The 24,693-nt window shown below is 36.6% G+C and overlaps 6 protein-coding genes across 6 annotated transcripts; 2 read left to right on the forward strand and 4 right to left on the reverse strand.

Moving 5' to 3' along the window:
- Positions 1-212: 212 nt before the first annotated feature.
- On the reverse strand, positions 213-797 carry LOC130981560 (putative F-box protein At4g22660). Its single transcript, XM_057905144.1, has one exon. The coding sequence runs from the start codon at positions 795-797 to the stop codon at positions 213-215; it is 585 nt and encodes a 194-aa protein (XP_057761127.1).
- A 1,205-nt stretch (positions 798-2,002) lies between these two features.
- LOC130981667 (fructose-1,6-bisphosphatase, cytosolic) lies at positions 2,003-5,071 on the forward strand. Its single transcript, XM_057905298.1, has 11 exons — positions 2,003-2,415; positions 2,492-2,539; positions 2,645-2,719; positions 2,824-2,952; positions 3,526-3,639; positions 3,732-3,818; positions 3,987-4,057; positions 4,158-4,223; positions 4,303-4,389; positions 4,541-4,616; positions 4,754-5,071. Exons 1-11 carry the CDS (start codon positions 2,257-2,259, stop codon positions 4,859-4,861), a joined length of 1,020 nt encoding a protein of 339 aa, XP_057761281.1. The 5' UTR covers positions 2,003-2,256; the 3' UTR covers positions 4,862-5,071.
- Position 5,072: 1 nt separating this feature from the next.
- LOC130981668 (sm-like protein LSM3A) lies at positions 5,073-6,399 on the reverse strand. Its single transcript, XM_057905299.1, has 3 exons — positions 6,226-6,399; positions 5,835-5,930; positions 5,073-5,417 (listed from the first exon to the last, which is right to left on the reverse strand). Exons 1-3 carry the CDS (start codon positions 6,343-6,345, stop codon positions 5,337-5,339), a joined length of 297 nt encoding a protein of 98 aa, XP_057761282.1. The 5' UTR covers positions 6,346-6,399; the 3' UTR covers positions 5,073-5,336.
- An 847-nt stretch (positions 6,400-7,246) lies between these two features.
- On the reverse strand, positions 7,247-11,900 carry LOC130979318 (general transcription and DNA repair factor IIH helicase subunit XPD). The gene is made up of 12 exons (XM_057902736.1): positions 11,250-11,900; positions 10,398-10,678; positions 9,991-10,073; positions 9,501-9,904; positions 9,169-9,362; positions 8,884-9,064; positions 8,656-8,780; positions 8,498-8,587; positions 8,290-8,368; positions 8,125-8,201; positions 7,832-7,940; positions 7,247-7,647 (listed from the first exon to the last, which is right to left on the reverse strand). The coding sequence occupies exons 1-12, from the start codon at positions 11,781-11,783 to the stop codon at positions 7,525-7,527; spliced, it is 2,280 nt and encodes a 759-aa protein (XP_057758719.1). The 5' UTR covers positions 11,784-11,900; the 3' UTR covers positions 7,247-7,524.
- Positions 11,901-13,597: 1,697 nt separating this feature from the next.
- On the forward strand, positions 13,598-15,905 carry LOC130979911 (uncharacterized). The gene is made up of 2 exons (XM_057903456.1): positions 13,598-13,730; positions 14,055-15,905. The coding sequence occupies exon 2, from the start codon at positions 14,136-14,138 to the stop codon at positions 15,429-15,431; it is 1,296 nt and encodes a 431-aa protein (XP_057759439.1). The 5' UTR covers positions 13,598-13,730; positions 14,055-14,135; the 3' UTR covers positions 15,432-15,905.
- Positions 15,906-21,960: 6,055 nt separating this feature from the next.
- LOC130981562 (serine/threonine-protein phosphatase 7 long form homolog) lies at positions 21,961-23,585 on the reverse strand. Its single transcript, XM_057905145.1, has 4 exons — positions 23,331-23,585; positions 23,030-23,268; positions 22,852-22,939; positions 21,961-22,767 (listed from the first exon to the last, which is right to left on the reverse strand). Exons 1-4 carry the CDS (start codon positions 23,583-23,585, stop codon positions 21,961-21,963), a joined length of 1,389 nt encoding a protein of 462 aa, XP_057761128.1.
- Positions 23,586-24,693: the final 1,108 nt, after the last annotated feature.

A 24,693-nucleotide genomic window follows, 5' to 3' on the forward strand; every position in this document is an offset into this window, starting at 1 on the left:
CCCATGACGAGTTGTCCCTTCATAAATTCTTCTCACTAGCTCTAATTTTTCCTTTGTATCAAATTCATATATCTGGAAGTCATAGCCCACTGCATATATCTTCTCTTGAAAAAATATGACATCTACAATAGACCTATGATTTGTTGGAAACTTGATCCATCTCGGATTATTGGGCTTGTAAAAGGCCAATTTTATACCACATCCGTATATGATCACGGCCATAAAATCATTGTAAGATCATTGTTAGGTGCTGAATTCGTAATAACCTTCCAAACATTCATTTTATGCATTGAAATCGTATCTAGAGTGCCAACCCTATTCTCAAAATTAAAAGTGCATTTGTCACCATGAATATCAATTACATTGGGAAGAGTTGAAATTGGAGGAAGATCGAAGCTAACCTTTGTAAATGGATTTAACATTTGTATGGTGCCTTCGTATAATAATACGATTATTATCCATCCATGACAAGATCCACAAATTTTGTTGTATTGCAACTCTGGCATTGTAAGATAGTAAATCTCCTCCTCTTCAAAGATACGGGTTCGTCTCTCAGTTAATTTTGAAATGGTACCTTCATATATCTTAGGTTTTTTGGAAGATCTCTTAGCAGCAGCATTAGCAATAGGCAATAGCAGCCACGGAACTTTGTTGCCACTGGGGTTCTGTGGAAGATTGAAGTTCCATTGCTTGCAGACGAATCGAAATTGAAGGTATTCATCGTATGAATAGAACCGCTTTGTAATTTGGTTCAACAAATCTTGATGTATGCTTGCCCATTGATCAACTCCACCCATATATATCTCGCAATGCTAAATTCAGAATCTGATTGTGTATATGGCGATGGGACTGGAATGACACTCTAACCTCCAAATCAGAGACTAATAAAGAGGTGAGATTTTTTTTAGTAGGGTTAAATGAGTGTGTTACTCTCCTTTATGTAAAAAATAACAGCATCCCCGCAGGGATTTAGATTTGAATTCGAAATGTAGTTACAAGCGTTTTTTTTCTTTTTAAATTAAATTCAAATTTCTAACTTCAATATTATATAATCTTATAAGAATGCCATAAGAATATTTTAATATTTCGAATTTTAAATTAAATTTATAAGGACAAATGACATAAATGAAACAAACTAGCTCCAATATTACTCAATTTTCCTAAATTAAATGAGATTTGGTTACATTTTTTGATATTTTAATATTATTAAGCTTTCATAATTTAAATACAAATAGTAATAATAATGTGTATTGGTAATTTTTTTTTATTCTGATGTCTTTACGCATATGTACGAAGGACATCTAAATTTAAAATATTATATAAAATACATCTTTTATTATTATTATTATTATTATTATTATTATTATTATTATTATTATTATTACACAAGATTGGTTTATTTTTTTTGTTATGAAAATCTCGATTGTCTTCTGCATGATTATGGGTTCTTCGGGTGTTACATTAATGTGTGGGACTGTGGGATAGCTTTTGTTCAATTTTCAGTGTAAAAAATTTGGACCATGCAAATTTTTTTTGTATGAAAAAAGTCATGATCAAATCGGGGTTGTATTTTTAAATTTTTTTATTCTTAAAAATAAAAATTGAAAGATCCAATTTTAATATTAAATATTTTTTATTTTTTAAACTACAAATTTAACCGTCTAATATGTGATTGTTTGTTTTAAAAAATAAAACAATACAAAAAAATCGAAAACACCAATTTGTATAATTTATAACAACATAAAATATTTATCTTCTTACATTATCCTGTGATATACGTCTTTTTCTCGCATTAAAAAAATTTGCGCACAAGACTCTTCTTTTTTTTTTTAATATCAGAGATTATTTTAGAATTTAATTTTAAAAAAAATCTAAGAACTAACACTTTTATTAAAATTTGCCTAAAAATTGCTCTCTAACTTCTCTTATTCGTTAATTTTGGAAAACGTGACATGATATACGTACTTCACTTAATTAATTCTTCTTATTTAATTTTTTTTTTCCCCAAAAATCTGAGTAGGAAGGAAGGGATATGATGATAACGAAGGAATGCAAGGATGAGAGAGTGCTGACAGTGGCACGCACATCGAAAAGAGTATAATGGAAGTTAGCGCGTGTTGCCACGAGTCAAAAAGTGGGATCAGATAGATAAACCCCCTCCTTTTCTTCTTCGTTGAATTTCCGTCACTTGAATCACTGAAAACTCAAAAAAACCCAATCGCAGCATCAAAATCTGAGTCACTAAGCTTGAAGAGAATGGACCACAGCGCAGATGCACACCGTACGGACCTGATGACCATAACACGATTCGTGCTTAACGAACAGTCAAAGCACCCTGAATCGCGCGGTGACTTCACCATCTTACTCAGTCACATTGTTCTTGCTTGCAAGTTCGTCTGCTCTTCTGTTAACAAGGTACCTTAATTAAATTCATTTCCTAATTCACTTTCATTTCATTTCATGTAATTTCACTTCATTTCATGCATCGCAGGCTGGTCTCGCCAAACTCATTGGACTTGCTGGAGAGACTAACGTTCAGGTAATATATATAAATTTGGCTGGATTTGCATTTCGTTTTCATTTCGATTTGAATTTCATTTCATTTCATTTATGTTCGTTTGGTGCTTTGAATTGAACATGAAAGGGTGAAGAGCAGAAGAAACTGGATGTGCTTTCCAATGAAGTCTTCATCAAGGCCTTGATTAGCAGTGGCCGAACTGTAAGATCCGTTCGTTAGTTCATTCACTCATTCATTCATGTGATTTGATTTGATTTATTTGCCTCTCTGTTCATCATCGATTGTTCTTTTTTCTTCTTTAACAGAGCATATTGGTTTCGGAAGAAGACGAGGAAGCAACCTTCGTGGAGCCTTCTTTGCGTGGAAAGTACTGCGTCGTTTTTGATCCTTTGGATGGTTCCTCTAACATTGATTGTGGCGTTTCAATTGGCACCGTACCTATCATCTTCCTTTCTTACCTGCAATTCCACATATATAGATAGTGTTAATAACATTTGTCTAATAATTGATGAGTTTAATTTTTGATGCATTTGCACGTAGATTCATGTATTTAAATTATTTTTTAAGTAATATATTTTTATATTAATTATTTTTATTAATATGGTAATACATAATTGGTTGTCTTCGACATAAAAATTAAAGTTATAATTGGTTAATATTGGTTAATATACTAAATTTTCTATATTTTATCAATTTTATACGTATGAATTTAGTATACTTTGCATCCACACGGAATGTGTATGCTAATTGACAGAGGATATGCACACATGAATTATTATATTTTTTATTGTCTGGATGGTTTAGGCTTGTTACCATTTAATAAGGTGTCAAATAATTCAGATCTTATATAATTATATTCTTATCTTATAGATAGGAAACAAATATATCTTCATGTCTAAAGTCAACGTCTCAAATAAACCAGATAAGTTGGATGATTATTCCAATAAAGAATACATATTTTATGTTACTTATAAGGTGGTGTTCAAGTTTGTGTTTTCTTGATGTAGATATTTGGGATTTATATGGTGAACGATGTGAATGAACCAACACTAGAAGATGTTTTGCAACCTGGCAAGAACATGTTGGCTGCTGGTTATTGTATGTATGGAAGCTCTTGCACGGTATCATCATCATACACTTAATTCATCACTAATTAAACAACTCTTTGATTATTCTAAAATTTGAGATATGATGATGATTTTGATTTTTGCAGTTTGTGTTAACCACTGGTAGTGGTGTTAATGGTTTCACGCTTGACCCATCACTTGGTGAGTTCATACTAACTCACCCTGACATCAAGGTAGTACTACTATTTCTGCTCATTCATCGATGACAAATATGTTCACTTTTATCTGTTGGTTACTTTTTTATAAATTCGTTAGTCAATGTATTTGGATACAAATTTCAATCTGTTCAAACTTCAAACACGTTATGCAATGCAAGCTAAGCTACTACTATTACTCTGCAGATCCCAAAGAAAGGCAAGATTTATTCAGTGAATGAAGGAAATGCTAAGAACTGGGATGGTCCTACTGCCTTGTACGTTTGAATTCTGAAATGTTTATAGTAAAAAAGTTTTCCCCTTCCGGAAACTATGCTGCAACTTTTGACAATATTGCAAATCATGTTTTTCCTTAAGTTATGTGGAGAGATGCAAGTTCCCCAAAGATGGTTCATCACCAAAGTCTCTAAGATATATTGGAAGGTATCATGGTTTCTCAACATGTGTGATTATTCATTGCCACTCATCTTCTCTTCTAACATAGTTTTATATACATTAACAGTATGGTAGCTGATGTTCATCGAACATTGCTATATGGAGGTATTTTTTTGTACCCTGCTGATAAAAAGAGTCCCAATGGAAAACTACGGTATGTCAAGCCCTGCATTACTAATTTTTTTTATTGCCCCTGAATTATTAATAATTTAATATTTTTACTTTTGTTCTATATATGGAGCCAAACGAAGAAGAAGACGACCAAGATGAAGAAAGAACCTTAATTTAGCTTGTTTTGTGTGTAGTGTACTATACGAGGTATTTCCAATGTCATTTTTGATGGAACAAGCAGGGGGACAAGCATTCACTGGCAAACAACGGGTAATTTACTGGTTTTTAAGAACTTTTTCTTTTTAAAAAAATATTTTTTTTCTTCTCGCTCCCACCATTTTTGCTGCATGGTTTTGTGAAGGAGTTAATTTGCAAAGAAGTAACATATTGGCTATGTATGTTAACAGGCACTTGATTTGATTCCTAAGAAGTTACATGAGAGATCTCCCATATTCCTTGGAAGCTACGATGATGTTGAGGAAATCAAAGCTCTTTATGCTGCTGAGGCCAAGTAGGAATCACCCTAAAGAGTGTCCTTTCGCCATGCACTCAATCCATGCATCTTAGAACAAATTGTGAATAAAGAATAAATTGATTGAGATAACATGGATATTAATGAAAGAAGGATAACTGCATCCTTTTCTTTCAACTGGTTGTAATAGTTTCAATCTTATAGCATTAAGGCATACTAGTTTCTCTCATAATGGTATCAACTCTTTCACGAAGTGAGACTTATCAAGAATCATATCTATAGAGCAACTTAGAAGTAAAGACAATGCTGCACTGCCACCAAGAGTCTAGTCATGTACATGCTGTGATTCTCATGCTCAATAAAACTAAAATCTGTCTCAAACAGAAATGAACCACTAGCAAACACGGCAATTAAGGGACTAATCTAATCATAACCACTATCTTAACAAGCTAATACATTTTCAGCAAGATTGATAATCTTCATTAAAATGAATACAAAGATTCCCTCCATGTCAATTGTCATGCAGTCCTCAGCGGCGGGGAAACCAATATCACTCCATCTCCCCTAACAAACAAGAAAGGAACAGTACGCCTTGTCGTCTGAAATCACAAGCAAAAACAACTCATTCAGAGGAAAGCATCTTCCTCTTAATAATAATAATAATAATAATAATAATAATAATAATAATAATAATAATAAATAAAACATGCATTAGTTTGCTTATGTTGAAATGAAATTGTGCATTCCCTATATATATGAACAAAATCCAAAATAGCAAAACAAATCGGCTTTAGACAAATTGATGACATTTCTACATTCCAATAATGGTCCCAAAGTTAAACTTCATTCAACGAAGTTTCTGATGATATCTTAAATCTGTATAATATATAGTATAATGTTTTCTTACTAAGCAGTAGTATGTAATCAATCAAATTTTCCAGTAACGATGCACAGTTCTATGTTTTGTTTTGTGCTGATATAGACGACAACCTTGCTCATTACAACTTCTTACTTACCCTCACAATTTCTTCGTATGTTTCATCATCAATTTCAACAGTAGTAACAATTTCTTCAACATCACCAAGGATCATATTAAGATGCTGATCGTAAGCCTGAAAATTCATGTTTGCAAACCCAAAATGGACTAATTAGGGAACGTGAACAATATCCAAAACGAGATATTTGAAATTTTAAATCACTAATTTAAAAGCCCTAAAAAGTTCCCCCTTTTTGTTGCGACTCTCATTGTGAAGCTATTACTCAAGTAAAAGAATGAACGCAGTGAAAGCAAACAGAAAGCTACGAGCTTAAAATCGTAAAGAAGGCAAATTTGAAGTGAAGTAGGGCACGCAAAGAAGAAGCTAAGAAAAGAGGTGCGGAGAGTAATGGAATAGAAAACGAAGATACATGGAGTTTGCCGCGAAGTTCACGGTCGGAACGGAGCTTGACATAGATGCGCTCGTCGAGGCTCAGCCTTATCAGATCCAAAGGCTCCTTCACAGCGCTTTCTTCTTCTGCAGCAGCCATTGCTCTCTCTCTCTCTCTCTCTCTCTCTTCGAAGACAGAGAGACTCCCACACACACAGTCAATGGAGCGAGCGAGGGAGGACCATTACTATTGTGAATTCTAATGGGCCTATGTTATAACAGCCCATTTTCCATGGCCCAATCCACAAATAAATCATACAATGTTGGCCTTGTGCTTTTTTAAGCTGCAGTTGATCTTTTTTATGTTAGTAATTAATCCATGACAATTATGAGTATTGAGAATTTGTTTAGTTGATTTTGATGTGTAAAGATTTTAACAGTCTTCTAATGAGATTCATATGTTTAGATTACTTTTTTAAGTAGTAAATATAAAATTTAAAAATATTATCCGTATACAAAATATTAATTATTAGATACTTATGTATAAATATGTATTGTTTACTTTATTTTCGATATATATTTTATATTTTAATATGTGTTTAATATTTTGTGTACATATGTTGGTGATAATTTTGTGCCATACCTGATAAATGCTGCTAATTTTCTTTACTCTTACTTTACTCTTCTTTAAACTTAGTCTTTCAGTCACAGTTGGTAATAAATAGAAATACCCGATTCTTTTGTACTTCCTTATGGAAACACTTTTATTTTATATTAATAAAATAACATTTATCTTTGAAAAAAAAAATATTTTGTGTACATATAATATAATTGATAAAAATTAATTATTTTTACTAAAGTGTAATACACAATTAGTTCTCTATAAAACTCTTATAATTCTTTGTTTTCAAGAAAAAAGAAGAAATCAAATGTTTGATCCAACATTCATTAATTTATTGATATACTTCAAAAATACAATAAAACAAATTTCACACAATTCCTAACATTTGAAAATCACATTATGTTTTAAGCAAGTTTTAAATTTACATATGAACATTATCAGATGAAGCAACTAAATTTTAATCAACTGTAAATATAAGAGGATGAGTTAAAGAACAGAACTCATGGTAAAAATGCATGTATAGTAAATATAGAGTTACCTAGTTTCCAATAATCCCATTACAAGCCTCAACAGAACATAAAATCTAAGGTTTTGGGTCCCTTCCATGCTGCATGGCACCATTTTCGCCAATATGCACTTTCTTTACATCCAAAGGGAAGAGCTACCCATCCCCACTCAAAGTAAAAAATTTGGGAGCCAAAAAAACAAATAAAAGCCTCAAAACAACGACTCAACAAAGCTTCCATCAGCCGTCTTCTCCAAGTCTTCTTGAGACAACAGTGTCTTCCTGCCGGTACTGCCACCGGTCTTGTCGTAAGGTTGTGCCATTTTCCTAAGAAACTGCATACGGCGGATCAGTTGTCATTGCGCAATCATATTATCAGATATTTATATCACTGGTGAGTATGATAACTCTAATTGTGAATCATGCTAAGATATACAAAGAACTTTTGTAAACTTTGGTGCAAAATCAGCTTGACTGCACAATTAAAAATACAAATTGACCATGACAAGGAAGGCATACCTCGCGTGCCGTATGCAAAGCCATGTCTGTGCTCAAGTTTAGGTGGGCATCATGTAGATGAGAGAGTATCCAACTAGGTAACTTGGAGCGTTTGTCGTGACGACTATATCTGCAGACAATTATAACCAACAAGCATTTACTCGCGAAACTCTATCAAAGAGAAAATCAAAAGGAAGCCAAAACCATGTAAGTGATGCATTCATCACAGGTACTATGTTTAATCTGCAGAATAACCTACATGAACCCTCTCATTTTCTGCAAATGATCTCATGTGTTGATGAAAGGATACTAACCTTTTGTCTGCAAAAATCATCATTCCATAATCAGCCTTTGAACGGATTACCCGACCCACACACTGAGCAGCTTGTCTCTATTCATGCACAAACAATGTTACCAAGGATCAGTTTTTCAATACGTTCAGTAAGCATCAACAATTATGAACGAGAGAGATAATATACCAAGGCATCAAAAGTAAGAAAATCTCCTTCCTTAATTTGAAAAGTATCGCGCAGGTATTCCAGGCGTGCAAGCAAAATCCTGAAAGTTTAGTGCTCTAGTAAGTGAAACAAGCAATCTAAGCTCCATAATTTCCACAAGCAAAAAGAAAGGGAAAATCCGAGTGTTGTAATCTACTCTTATTCAGAACCTTAAATAAACAGGACTCACTTGCTTAATGTATACTGAAAAGGAACACCAAACATGATTACTAGTCTCCCATAATGACGATCAAAATCTATACCTTCAGCAACTTTTCCCCTGAAACAAGCACTTACAGTCATAAGCACAGATGAACCAGATTTCGGAGTATGTTTTCAACAACTTACCTAGCAACGGAAAAAAATATAGCGCCTCTTCCACAATCACAGGCCTTGCGATAGTTGTCAAGAGCTAATGTGGTTTCGACTACATCTTGGGTTTCTATGAAGACAAGCTTATGCTGCATTATTTCCTGCCAACGAGATGCTTTTTAGAACGACGATTCGACGAAACAATTAAATGGACATTAATAGCAAGAGGACGTAGGAAATCAGGTAAATAAAGTAATCATGTACCTTCAGGATTCCAGTTTCATTCCAGGTATTGACTATCCCATCCATATATGAGTAGCTGACAAAGAAGCATACGATCCCATCTGGAACAACTGAAGCCATCTCCAACAGGAGCCTTCCATAATTCCTTACTACACCCAGATCACTTCTCATATCAAATTTGGTACTGACTGGAAGCTGATCACTGAAACAACAACCAGATTAACAATTAAGAAGATAACAAAACAGGTGAAGGAACAAATGCATCAAGCTCCTCTTTAAATAGCGAAACTAGAATAACAGGAATACCTGCCACGGGTAAGAACCATGGGGCATATACAATCTCTTGTTAAGGACATTGTAAAACTTCGACTAACAACAGGGTTGAAATTCAGAAGCCGGGGATACAGATCTATAGGGCTAAGTGTGCCTGATGTAATCACAACTGACTGAAACCTCTCGAACACTGGCCTTATGGCAAGAGAAGCATCATGGCAACAGAGCTGAAACATCATAGATAAACAAAAGTATGAAAATGTGATTGATCCACATAAGAGCCAAATAAATCTCGCGAACCATAGTACTAATTTTAATAGGTTTAAAACAGTAATTGGGTGGAAATATATCAGAACATCGCTAACCTGCAATACAGGATCCGGAATATGCGGCATTCTTTCATCAAATGGTTCAATTATGATGGAAAAACCACGAGCATATGTGCCCACAAGTGTGGCAAAATCACATATAGTTTGGATGTGTAGGAACTCATCAGTATCTGTAATTTCCAACGTCATCATCAATGAATGCAGCCGGTCATAACAGAATTTCAGTGTTTTCTGGTCAATTCCAGCATGGTTAAGAATGGAGGTAACAAAGCCTACAGGGCCTTCCTTCTCCACATTCTCAGTTTCCAAGCGTCCTTCAAGATATTGAACTAATCTACGTAAAACTTGCATAAAATGTTCAGCACGGCGTATATTTCCAGGTACAGCTTCCTTTAGTATATCATCAGGCAGTGCCGGATTTGCAAGCCAAGCATCCGTGGCTATGCCAAGAAAAGAAGTTTCGTTTAGTGATGACTGGTGGCGACATTAAGACGGTAAAAATAAAAAGCCTCACATTCCTACATACCTGGGAGGTCTCCTCTTAGTGCTAATCCCTCAACAAGCCTGTTGTATTCAGCACGAAGTCTACCGGCGTCAGTGGCCTTGAACCTTCCTACCAGTTCAAATAGTTAAGTGAATCCATATCAAATGCCAGCTATGGTTAGATAAGGCAACTAAAGCAACAATAGCACAATAATTGAAGGCAAGGGGCAGGGATTTCAAGCACCCATAGCAAAATTTAATGCATACAAAATACTTCACTTTTATTAATCAAGCCAGCAAATGAAAAGCAGAAAAAATATTTTGGACACTATACTATTATTCAGAAGTTGAACAATCACCAAAACAAAACCCTTCATCTTGTCATGTAAAAAAAATGGAGCCATATAACAAGACAGCAGGAGAAACGTAGAAATTAGAAGCAGTACATACTTGTCAATTTCCTGGCTCATTCTATGGAGATTTCTTCTAGCACCTTCAATAGTCTGCCTCCTCACACTCACACTAAGTGCTTCAATACACACATTATCAATATTATGAGCCTCGTCAAATACAACAACTGACTCTTTCTGCATTTCCTTAGATATTATGCCAGCTACCTTAGGATCAAGCAAATACTGATAGCTATACACCACTACATTGGCAAACTGCACCATATGTCGTGCCAAAAAATAAGGACACCACCCCTTTTCCTTCCCAAATATTCTCAGATCCTACAACCGCACGAAAAAAAATCCACAATTAATCACATCAGAAAGTCAAGTAAGTAAAAAAAGCACAATATTGCAGAACAGCTGAAAATGCAAAAGATTGAAATCTTCACTCAACTCAGCCACCACTTAGATTCTGAACATTAATAAGAATAGGCAACACTAAAAATCAAATTCTTTTTAGCCAACGGATCAGTAAGCATCAAAACATGATCAAAGTTGAACTTTACAATCAAAATCACCTAGCACCCGAACATTTTAGAATCATTGAACACTCCATACCGATCAAAATCCAACTTTTCAGGCAACATAAAAAACTCAGCACCAGGTAATATCCAAAACCAATCAAAAATTGAAATTTTATCAGTTTACAAAAGGTTATATAATAAAAATTTCAAAGAGGAAACAGCATCCTAAAACTGCTCAAAATCAATCATGTCACCCCACCAAACTTAAATTCCTCTAAGTACATTTCACAGTCATTTAACACCTAACACTTCAAAACACAAAACATCACAAACAAGCCAATCCAAAATCCAAAAATCAAACCTTTAAGGGGGAAAGAGAAAAGAACCTGCAATGTATAAACACCAGGCGGAAGCACCGCAGCAGAGCCAGCCCTCTCGTACTGCTCGAAGAACTCGCAGGTAGGCACGGAGGTGTTCTCGGCGGCAAGCGCCCTAACCCAGCTGGCGGTCAATTTCCGGCAGCCAGCATCAACGGAATCCCTATTCTCCGCCGCAAGAACCCTCTGATTGACACAGAGGTTCTTCCTGGAGGACAATCCAAGCGCAAGAATCTTAGCTGCGGGACCAAGGTGGCGAATCTGGTAGTCATGGAGAAGCTTGAGTTCAGCAAGAGTCTTCTCCATCTCGTGAACGGTGCGCGTGCAATAGAGAAGCTTGAGAGGCGCGTGGGGCTTGGAGAGGACGTAGCTGGTGATGAGTGATAAGAGTGCGATGGTCTTGCCGGTGCCGGTGGGCATCTCGAGGAGGCAGTGTCCTTTTGCGTCGAGCGCTCTCTTGAGCTCAAGCATGTATGCGTATTGCTCCGGGTAGATGTTGTCGTAGGGGAAGTACACTGTTACGTCCTCTATTTGGAACTTCATCCTTCAAAGTTTCCGATTTTGTGTCAATGTGAAGAAGAAGAAGAGGAAGAAGAAATTGAAGAAATGAGAATGACGATGGGTTTTGAGGTTTTGAGCTTGTAGAATCGCTGTTTTCTCATCTCCGGTGCAGTGCTGCAGGGTTCCTGCACGGTGCAGGAATATGTTTTTATTTGGGTTACGGCCTTTTACGGTTGGGTTCATCAAAATGGGCCTATGCCCAAAAATCCACCATATTTTTATTTTTTTCTTTTTTTATAAATAAAAAAATAATTATTATTATAAAATTAATAATTATATAATTTTTAAATATTTTTTTATTCTTCTTTTAGTTATTAATTTTATTTATTTTATTTTACAATATTTGTAAGAAATGATGTGATTTATTTTTTAAAATAAAGATAATTTTATTAATAAATATTATTTTGAACAATTTTATTGAAGTTAAAAATTAAAAAAAAAAAGATAGTAAAAAATTATATTATAATTTGACTATTTTTTATTTGTATTTAATTTTTTAATTATTATTTTTTAGTTAATTTTAATGAATTTTATTTTTCAAAAAAAAAGAGTAAAGCGGGTTAGTCCACCAACCCACTAATCCGCCATAAAGTGGGGCAAGCTAATATTTTGAACCTATTTTAGTTGGCGGGACGGACCTAAGCGGGGCGGGGCAGATTAGAGCAGGCCGGCCCACTTTACTATCCCTAACTATCAGTATAAAACTGTTTTATAGATACATCTAATTACATAATATTATATTAATAAAAATAATTATTTTTTATTTTAATTATATAAATAATTATTAAAAAAACGTTTATAATTATATGACAGTGTAAAATATTTTAAGATGAAAATTAAACTCTTTGACTTATTATGAAAGTAATACTAAAAGTTCTTGTATGCATATGACACCTCTGCGAGCAGTATGGTTTCTCCTATTGGAGAGTGGTGGCTACAACTTCTTGATAGTAATGAATAATGTTATCTGTATTATTTATGTAAATATTTTTTTTAATATTAAAATTATTGATGTATCAATAAAAAATAAGAAGAAATAATAAATCTATCCATTATATTATAAAAATATATATACTTAATGATTACCAAACAATAATGAAAAAATAAATTTTTTTAATTATAATAATGAACATCATAATAGGCTACATTTATTGGACTTCTGAAAAATGACTTAATTTTTTAAAAAAGATAAGTGTTGTGCTCTACATGATGTTTATGTAGCTAATTCAGTAATTCTCTTTGTAGAAATTCATGTCATTTACTTCTTCATCTTAGCTTCTTTTTTTTTTTCAATTTCAGAATAAAGTTAAGCTCTTCCTTCTTATAGTATTTTACCTTTTTCGGTAATTGAGTAAAAATTAAACTCTTTTAAAATGAGAGTGTTAATAAAATAAAAAATAATTTTAATTACTATTAAATTAAGTTAACAAAACTCATAGTTTCATACATAAAAAAAATTATAAAACTATTCATAAATTAATCCTTTTTTATGTACTTTACTAGTTTTTCAGTCCACTTACATAGTTATATTCATGTATAAATTAAGAAAATTTTTAAATATATCGATATATTTTATAATTAAAATTAACAATTAAAAATTACTGAAATAAGAGTATCACACTATTTGAAAATTTTTCTATAGATTAATAGATAGATAGTTCCAAGTTCCAAGTTACAAAGTTACAAGGCATAGAACAGAACAGTTACCTAGGGAACTTGCTTGCTTACCACAAAACCCGTCTTTGTCTTGGGCTGCTTCTCTCTTGTCTCATATGCGTTTTCTAAACCCTTTTTCACTCACGTGCCTTCATTTTCACTTAAAAAGCTTCTGTCTTTGCTTCTGGGCTTCTCAGATTCTCACCTGATTTTCCATTTCGTAACTAGCTACCTCGACTTCCACAGTCACATTCACTCTTCATCTTCTCAAAGGTTTTTGCACTATTTTTTCCCTTTTATTTTAATTTATTTGCTCTTGCTGTTATTATTATTATTTTGTTCAGCCTTTTCTTCTAGTTTTTGTTTCTGGGTGTTTGTGGAACTGGTATTGGCTTGTGAAATTTAAGTTCTTGTTGGCTGCAAATACTGGTATATGAAATGGTGTTTTGGAAAAGGGTTCCTTTTTTTTTATGGGGGGTGGATTTTAGGTGGTGTGTTTTTAGCTGAAATTCTAGAAGATTGTAGGTGGGATTGAAAAGGGTTTGCTTGGACCTTGGTGGATTTCATTGAAATTGGATTGTTGATTTTAATCTGTAGGTTTGATGAACAGCATTTATAGGATTTAAGGTGGAATGAGTTCATTGGTTTGATTCTGGTGGGTGGTTTCTTTGTGAAGCAATGGAAGGGAATTTGCCACAGGGTGGTACTGTTCAAGGTGGAGCTTCTTTTGGTGGTTTTGATTTGCCTGCTTCAATGCGGCTTCATCACCAATCACAGCATGCGCCGCATACCATGACCCAGCATCAAAATCATCCTTGCCACGGGTCTTCGGGGAAGTCCTCGAATTTTCCACTCACAATGGGAACCATGTGTGATCAGACTATGTCAATGGCTGAGTTTGGTAAGGGAGATAGAAACAAAAACTCATTAAGCGATGAAGAAGAGCCGAGTTTGACTGAAGATGGTGGTGAGGGTCATCATGAAGCCGGCAGAACGAAGAAGGGGTCGCCTTGGCAACGGATCAAGTGGACCGATAAGATGGTGAAGCTTATGATAACAGCTGTTTCATATATAGGCGAGGATTCGTCTTCTGATGGTGCCGGAAGAAGAAAATTCATGGTCCTTCAAAAAAAGGGCAAATGGAAGACTATTTCCAAGGCCATGGCTGAAAGAGGTTATCATGTTTCCCCTCAGCAATGTGAGGATAAATTCAATGATCTCAATAAACGCTATAAAAGGCTTAATGAAATGCTTGGCAGGGGTACTTCTTGTCAGGTTGTTGAAAATCCGGCGCTGTTGGATGTAATTGACTATCTTTCTGAGAAAGAAAAGGATGATGTTCGGAAAATACTAAACTCAAAACAGCTTTTTTATGAGGAGATGTGTTCTTACCATAATAATAATAGATTGCATTTACCCCATGACATTGCATTGCAACGATCGCTGCAGCTAGCTCTCCGAAGTAGAGATGATCATGACGAAGATGATCAAGATATGGAAACTGATGATCATGATGAATTTGAAGAGAATCATGCTTCCCATGGGGATTGCAGAGGAATCCACGGGGCATTAGTCGGACCTATGAAGAAATTAAAACAAGGACAAGGACAAGGACAAGAAGATTCTTCTGCTTTTGGGAATTCTCTAAATTGTCAAGAATATAACAAAAGTTTGCACACTCATGGACAGATGGTCCAATCAGATGTAAATCAAGCTTTACCTGAAAACTTGAGAGCAGCATGGTTACAGAAGCAATGGGTTGAGTCTCGCGCAATTCAGTTAGAAGAACAGAAATTACAGATACAGATTGAGATGTTGGAAGTAGAGAAGCAGAGATTCAAGTGGCAGAAGTTCAGTAAGAAGAAAGATCGGGAGTTGGAGAAGTTGAAGCTGGAGAATGAAAGGATGAAGCTTGAGAACGAACGTCTTGCTTTAGAGCTGAAGCGAAAGGAATTGGTTTCTGGATTGAACTAGGTTGGCAAATTTTACTTACAAGCTTTTTGGCAATTACTTTACATGCAAGGTCCTTCCTTTCGAGTTTTTAGTTTAGTTATCTTTGGTTCATTTTAGACAAAAGTATACATATTTGGTGGGGAAACTTAGGAAACAATTAATCATTCTCAGCCATTGGAATTAGATTTGGGAACTTCACAATTCGAGTCGGTGATGCACGATGATCTCTGTGGAGGCTTTGCCGACGATGGTCCTATATTTAAACATTGGTGGATCTAAGATCTCTTCTATTTTGGAATATTAATCAGTTAACTTAGCATCTATATGTTTCCATATTCATGCCATTTCATTTTTAAATTCTTGAAATCATTGTTGTTCCGAACTGTCTTACCTGCCATCTATTTAACAGCACAAGACTAAAAGAAGTTCAATAATTTTACCTAGTTTGAAGTTGCCAATCCCTCAGAATATCACTTGGGATGAAAAATGCTCCAAATCAAGCATGTTGGGTTGATTTGATCAATGTCACATATATGATTGGATGTAATTAACATAATTAGTTGTAATTCTTGTTCAGAATCAATCTTGCCCTTAGAGGATAGTATTGTTTAAACTATTACTGAACATTATGATCCTCCTGAAGCTAAGCTTTTGAGATGGATTGTTAATGGAGATGCTATGCTGGTTAGTTATAAGTCTAAACTTCAAGTTCGTTTCAGTGCAAAAGATAAAATGGTACCTAAAAATGTTATCGACAAAAAAGTTCTTAAAAAAATTAATTTTGACAAAATTGACCATCCGTCAATTGAGTTAGTTGAAGTTATGGTTAAATGTTGAAGTGTCAGTTAACAATTATCATAATTATAAAAATTATATATATTTTTTATTTTTATAATTTTAAAAACACTCGTTTTAATTTTATAAAAACTCTAATTCCTTTCTAAAATTCTCATCTCTTTCTCTTTTTCATGGTCATCCACCAATATTTTATCGGGACTTACTCGTTTTTTCTTTTTCTTTTTTTGGGACTTTGTGGGCCCTAAGGCCATAGTTCTATTGTTTTTTATTGTATGATTTTTTTATTGTATGGTTATGGTTTAACAATGTATCAAACATGGGCTTTTATCTGTTTTAAAACTCAAGTCCAATTGATTTTCTTTGCAAAAGGTTGTACTTCAAATATTTAAGTCCAAAGAAACCCCAAAAATCATATTCAAGTCCAACAAAAAAAAGAGGAGAATTATTTGTATGTTTTGTTTTATATCATATTTAATGTGTTTTAAAAATATTTATAATGTTAAAAATAGATAAGTAAAATTAAAATTGCTTATTTTATTTTATTGGAAATTAATTTTACCATCTTTTAATTCTTTCATAATAATATTTACCTCTGATAATTAGAACACCATAAATTTTTTTTCCAAATTTTAGGGACTAATATTTTTAATGAAATAAAAAAAGGTGGTTAGTATCTACTTAAATATAAGACTAATAATATAAAAGAAAATATTGATCATCTAATATTTTTCTAATAAGAAAATTATTATAAAAATATTTTTAGAGCAAAATATTTCCCTAAGTTGACACCAAAACAGATATTTTGTCTTTTCTTAGGGTGTAGGGTTGGTTGTTATGAGAAAGTGGTTTTTACCAAATTGGGTGCCAAGAAAATGCTGCCATTTTAATTTTAAAAGTTTGGTTTATCACAGTCACTCGTTTTTGTTCTTATCTTTGGTTATTGGTCTAAGGTGGGTGAAAATGTTGTTAAATTGTGGCAGGGAAAAAAAAAACATAATTCAATTCAATCAATGATGCTTGAAAGTTGAAATCATTACTAATCATGTTCCTACTTGTAGGATGAGACTCACGGTTTTAGCTTTTCAATTCACACCTTTTTTTTTTAATTTATTTTGGTATTTGATAATTTTAATATTTGCCTGCTTTATACTATAATAATGAAGTTATTTTCTAAATATATAATTAAAAGAAGAAAGGTATCAAAACAACAAGTTCTAAGTATGAACTCGGATTCAATCAAGGTTGACTAATTTACTTAAAATTTGATTCAATAATTTTATATATTATTACACACCAATCATTGATACATTGTTAGGTGTTGTTTTTCTTTAGCAACAAAACTGAAACTGTTTCAAACTAAGTATACTTGATTTCAAAAAAAAAATAAATAAATAAATAAAAAAGGAAAACAAAACATGTGAATGTTCTTTCTCATTGAAAAGTAAATTAGTGGCTAGTCATAGGAACAAAACTTAGGCCACTTAGAAAAGGTACTTAGGAAGTTTTAGCATTATCCTAGAAACAACTAACCTAACTTGTTTAAGTTATCTTGCACGGAAGTTTATAGTAATTTAAATATCTAAAGTAGGGATATAATGAACAGTTGATCTGAAATTAAAGTTTTTACCAAAAGATGCTCGTTAGCTTTAGCACATAACCTATATGATTATGCTGATGCTTAAAAGTAATTAATTATTTATCAATTTATATTTGTATTATGATTAAAAATAATGCATGCATGTATATATACTTGAATTTGGGCGATGATGATATCCAAATTAAATTATAGTTCTGAAAACCTGATTGAACGGTCAATCAGGTTAATCAAGAATTAATCATTAAATTAATTCTATTTAAATAAAAAATCAGTTGTGACAAATTGGTTAAAAAATTAAAAAATTAGTTAATTAGTGAAATTAGTATGACTTTTTAGTAGTTAATTAACTTAAAATAATAAATCAAAAAATATATATATTTTATAGGGCAAATGACCAAATTAAAATAAAGAAGAGATTTGTTTACCAGATTACAACAATAGAGATATTGATACCTGAATGTCTTAATTCGTTTTCTATGTAAACCGTGGGAGCCAACCACGGTTTATAGATACACATAAACCGTGGCTGGCAGGGAGGTTTTATATGTTGGAGATGCACAACGTAAACCGTGGTAGGCAGCCACGGTTTACTCTTTATTAGTGAAACCCAGAAACTGCTGGAGGTAGCCACGGTTTATGAAGAAGAAAAAGCATAAAACGTGGCTGGCAACCACGGTTTATGAAGGCCATTCAATGGGCATAAAACCCTGTAACCTAGAACGGTTTATGTATAATGAAAATCTATATATATTCGAGTGAGAATGTAGTTGCTGAGGAGATCATTATCACAATGTCAAGTGAGGAAGAGTGTGTTCTTGTCTTAGTGCATTGCTCTGGAAAAATAAAAAAAAGCAAAAAATATGGTGTGAAGTTCACTGATAGAGAACCGTTGAGTGTATTTGTTAGTTCGTCAAACAGTTTGTCAGATTTGAAGAGCACCATCTTGCAGAAGCTTGGGGTTTTTGGGAGCAAGGTTGTGAAGAAGATCTTCTACAAGATTCCCATCGCTATAGTTTCCAGCGGTGTGATGTATGATACATTCGTGTTAGCGGCGGACGAAGATATTAGGGTTCTATTTCATTGCGTAAGGAGTTTTCCTGAGGTCAGAATACACGAGTTGTATGCGAAGTTGGAGGTAACTCTGGATAGTTCTGGGGCATCGGCTCCTGTTCATAGCTCGACTGCCGCAGGCGGTGCGTCTTGCTCGGCGCCAGCGAACCGGTCTTCTGTTCCGCAGGTTGCCTCTCCTTCCTTTGCGGCTGATCTGGTACCAGCAGTGGCAGTTCCTACTGTACGTTCCCCTAATGAAGGGGTCCTGCAGCAGGCATTTCTGGGGGAATCAGGTCGTGCCACAGATGATGAACATCAAGAATTCGGGGAACCTGATCGAGTAGAGAATGCAATGCGGGACGATGACTCTGACCAGGAGCCTGTAAATATCTTTGGGGACAGCGACGATGACACCGGTGCTAATCCACATGCACAACAAGGTCCTTCAAGTTCCGGCACACAGCATTACCCTCCACACTTCTCGACGCTAAACTTGGAGGCTCTGGGTGAACATCCGGCGGGAATTGCTACAGTAGGTGGTTCGTCAACCGAATTTCAGATTGGGCAATCCTTCCAGAGTAAAGAAGAAGCTGTTCTTAGTGTGAAGGACTATAGCATCCGTCGAGGTGTTGAGTACCGAGTGTTAGAATCGGACCATTTGAAGTATCATGGAAAGTGCAAGGATTTCGGCAAAAGTTGTAGTTGGCTGATTCGGATTTCGCTCCGTGCACGGAAGGGCACTTGGGAGGTTAGGAGGTACAACGGTCCCCACACTTGCTTAGCTACATCTATTTCCAGTGATCACCGTCAGCTTGATTACCACGTTATCTGTGCGAGGATTTTTCCGTTGGTTAGTGCGGATGCTGCAGTACCGATCAAGGTGTTGCAACAAGCGACTGAAGCTGATTACGGCTTCAAGCCCAGTTACCGGAAGGTTTGGAAAGCAAAACAGAAGGCAGTTGTACAAATATATGGAGATTGGGAAGAGTCTTATGCCAAATTGCCACGTTGGATGCTAGGAGTGGAGTTGACGATGCCCGGGACAGTTACTGTGTTGCAGACGTCTCCTGTTAGAGTTGGGGACCAGATTGATGAGTCAACAGTGTACTTTCACCGTCTGTTCTGGACATTTCCACCTTGCGTTGAGGCCTTCCAACATTGCAAGCCGCTTGTGAGTATTGATGGTACCCACTTGTACGGCAAATATGGAGGCACCTTACTGTTGGCGATTGCACAGGATGGGAACTCAAACATCCTCCCGATAGCATTCGCCCTTGTGGAGGGAGAAAATGCCGAGTCATGGGCTTTTTTCTTGTCCAACTTAAGAAGGCATGTGACTCCACAGGAGGGTATCTTTGTTATCTCAGATAGGCATAACGGTATCAAGTCTGCACTAGAAGATCCCGTGAATGGTTGGCTGCCCCCACGTGCTTATCGAGCGTACTGTATCCGTCATGTGGCAGCAAATTTCAGCCTTTCTTTTAAAGGTAAAGATGCGAGAAGAATGCTGGTTAATGCTGCGTACGCAAAAACTGAGGCGGAGTTCTATTACTGGTTCGACATCATGCGTACAGAGAATCTGGCCATGTGTGATTGGGCGAACCGGATGGAGTATGAGAAGTGGACGCAACACCAGGATAGCGGTAGACGGTTCGGGCACATGACAACAAACATCAGTGAATGTGAGAACTCCGTCTTGAAGGGAACTCGCAACCTCCCGGTGACGTCGTTGGTAAAGTCCACATACGGAAGGCTTGCTGAGCTATTCGTTCTCCGGGGACAAACAGCAGAGGCGCAACTTGGATCTGGACAAGAATTTTGTCAGGCATTGGTCAACGGTATTGAAAGGAATATAAGAGAGTCAAGGTGCTTCACCGTCACCTTGTACGACAGGCACCAGTCGGAGTACACGGTTGCTGAGACGACACCGACTGGAAACTTCTCGTTGGGTAGCTAAAGAGTTTCGCTGAAGGATCACACATGTGATTGTGGGTACTTTCAGGCACTCCATTATCCATGCTGTCACGCGATTGCTTGTTGCGCCCACTCCCGGCTTAATTGGGCAGCATATGTGCATGAGGTGTATCGTATGAGTGAGGTGTTCAAAGTTTACAGTCACGGGTTTGTTCCACCCATACCAGAAGGCCTATGGCCACCATATGCCGGACCAACTATCATTCCTGATCCTAACATGAGGCGAGCCAGGGAAGGTCGGCTGAAGGCAACTAGGATCCGCGGTGCCATGGATCGATCTGCTGAGAACCAGCCCAAGCGCTGTGGCCTCTGTCGACAGCCAGGTCATACGAGGAGGAACTGTGGCCAGCGAAGAAATATTGCTGGCGGGGATAATTAGGATGTATTATTTAGCTTGTTGTTGGGTTATTCATGTAAGTTAAATTTCTGTCTTATAACTAGCATTGGTGTTATTCATATGTTTCTGTATCGTGGTAAAAGAATATTTGTTTGTTTAGTAGAAAAATTAAGACAGAAAAATTAAGACAGCTTAATTTAGTGTTAATGTCATTGTATTGTTTACACAAACAAACTCGAAACGACTACATCATTAACCATACTTAATAGTCAGATACATCGCAAACAGATACAACACCGTAAAACAAAATAAATGTTTAAACATTAATCCAACACCATAATGAAAGAAAGTACATATAAAAATGGAAAATACATAGCTAACTAATCAGACTCCTCAATCGTGTCACTGTCATCATCGTCCAACTGACCAATAAGGTGACCTCCAGTGCCACATAAAGGAGCACGACGAACCCTCCTCGGTCTCTGATCCACCTGTGGCACCGGTGCCTGAGGAGGAACTACGCTGAAAGCCGAAGCAGGGGTACCTCCTAACGCGAACCATGGGTCCGATGGTGAAGCTGCAGGCTCGTTCAGGTCAACCGGCAAAGCTGGCTGTACATCCTGAACATGTGGCTGGTGCTCGGCAAACTGTGAATGTACCTCATCCATCTGTGGCCTATAATGAGTGCCATCATCCTCCCCCAAGATGTCTGCTATATCTCTGAAGAACTCTGACTGACTCACAGGATCATCAATGTCCATACCGATGGCCGCGGTAGTAAAGTCGGCGAACGCCTAGGTGTCACCACTCTGGAACATCTGAGAAGAACCCCCCACCTCAAACGTACCCTGATCCATCCCTGTGGCCACACCACCAATGTCCTCACCAACAGCATGCTGACCACTGTGATAGTCTCCGGATGGTCCTCTACCACGGGCCCGCCCACCACCATCCCGCTGACCATGTCTTCTGGCCCTACGTTGAGGAACACGATGATCAACATCACCTCCATGATCACCAACAACCTGCTCCTCCTCTAAGTGGTCGGCCAACCAACGCCACTCTCGATCCGTAGTACGTGTGCCGATACGCCTACGCCGGTCCACGCGGCGGTTGTCCGGTCTGTCGACAACCTGCACCATCGGAGGTGCCTGTGATGACCCTCTGTGACGAGCCTCCTCAGTCAACACAATAGGCCTGGGATCCTGAAAAGCAACCTCCGGGGATAAAAATCTATGGGCTACACGACACCACCAGTCCAGGTACTCAGCTGATGGCCCGGGATCAGCGACTCGGTCAACCAGTAAAACTGTGGCATGTCGATCCTGCCAGTGCTCATGCCACTCCCTATAATAGAAGGGGAACCACCTATCTCCACCCCTGCCGTCCTTCGCATGAAGCCAATCTATGTTAAGAGCCAAACGAGGGAGATGCTGAACCCCGTCGAACTGAGGCATAACCCTATCCATCTGGTGCCACTCAATCGCAGCAAAATAGATGAGACTGGTAACTGCCGTCCATAGCCTGCGGTGCTCGTCAAGTAGTATCTCTGGATGAACAACAGCTAAGACATCCGGAGAGGAATAGGGCTCCCACACGATCTACATCACATAATGAAACGTTACGTAAAACAAATTTTATAACAAGGAAAACATAACTGTATCAACTATAAGTAAATTACTCACATCATGCACACGCAATCTATCCAAACAAAGGCGTGCAGCCACGACTCTTTGATCTACTGCATCGTTCCTCGGTAGATACCCAGCCCACCTACAAGTTCAGTTCAATTTAAAGAATGTCATAAAATGTAATGGGAGATGTAAATGAACAATTTCTAACTCTAAAATCATATTTCTTTACCTGGATGCAAGTGGAAAGCCGAATCTGTTGAAATCACTAGGCCTCAGACAAGGAAATCTCCAGAAGATCCAAGACTGTAGAAGCTGTAGTGGCCCAGCCAAGTTGACAACATTTCTGTTTGTTCCACGACAAAGACATCTGTACAACCACGCCAGCGCGGCCGAGCCCCAGCTATATCTACCCAAGTCATCCAACGATGCCACATAAGGCAACCAGCGAAGGTGGACACGGTTGGCGTTCTGTCCGCAAACAGCTGAGATGACAACAGCATCATAATATAGGCCCTCGCATATATACGCACGATGTCGTCAGTAGCATCTGCTGGCAAAACCCGAAACCGCTCATGGAACCATGTGTAGCACACTGTCATCTGCTTCACTTTATTCTGCGGAGGTAACTCCCCAAACAGCTCGCGGAACCACACCCATGCCGGTCTTCCATTTTCCATGAAATTCTCAAACTCACTAAGACAGCCACTCACAGGCTCACCATCAATCGGTAAACCCAGCTGATAGGCCACGTCCTCCAAGGTCACCGTACACTCCCCAAAGGGCATGTGAAATGTGTGGGACTCAGGACGCCACCTCTCAATGAATGCGCTAAGTAGAGGCTCATCAACCCAGAATCACTGACTGTTCAGCCTAGCCAAGTGATATAAGCCCGCCGTCTCTAGATACGGTATGATACGCTCGTGTAAAGGCATATTCTGTTGTCTTCTCACACCACTAATAACCCTAGCAGGCTGTAAAAAGATAGATAGCGAACTCTCAACAGACAACAATAGCAACAATTTACAGTAATATCAATAAAAAACCCTAAGCATAACAAGAACAGCAAAAATAACACTAACAATATTACTAACACCTAAACCTAAAAAATTAATTCTACCAATAATAAAAATTACAAATTTAATAAATATAAAAAACTCACTATCATGATAACAGCAAAAAATTCTATTATAACTGTTAAAATATTAATTTAACATTTACCATTAATAATAACAACATTAAACAAAAATTTATAATAAAAAGCCGGTTTAACCAACCTCTTGGTCGATAAATCCAGCCACATGCGCAACGCGGTTTAACCGGTACATCCGGTCTTCTTCTTCCATTGGTTCTCCACTAACCCGGTTCAACTTCTCAAACAATCAACTTAACAAAAAAAAAAAATTTTCCCTCTCTCACCCACCAACCTTCTCCTTACTATCAAATATCACAAATGATCCGCCCTCACCAGCCACGGCTTTGCTATTTATACTGCACACTCATAAACCGTGGCTGCCTCTAGGGTTTTATGTATGAAACCATTTTTTCATAAACCGTGGCTGCCTACCACGGTTTATGCTTTTCATTTTCTTCACGTAAACCGTGGCTGCCTACCACGGTTTACATACAACATGATTTGCTCATAAAACCTGGCTACCTGCCAGGTTTATGTAGATTTGGAAACCGTGGTTGCCTCCCACTGTTTCTATATAAAATGATTCAAGACAAAATGGTATCCAATTTCCAAATGTTGTAATCTGGTAAAGGATTCAACCAATTATTTTAAATTGGTAAATTGCCCTATTTTATATATAAATATATTATTCATTATATTCAATTAAATTTTGATTGAATCTTTAAATTTTTTTAATTTTTAATTCTACTAATTAAAATTTT

The sequence above is a fragment of the Arachis stenosperma genome, chromosome 5, assembly GCF_014773155.1.
Source record: "Arachis stenosperma cultivar V10309 chromosome 5, arast.V10309.gnm1.PFL2, whole genome shotgun sequence".
NCBI lineage: Eukaryota > Viridiplantae > Streptophyta > Magnoliopsida > Fabales > Fabaceae > Arachis > Arachis stenosperma.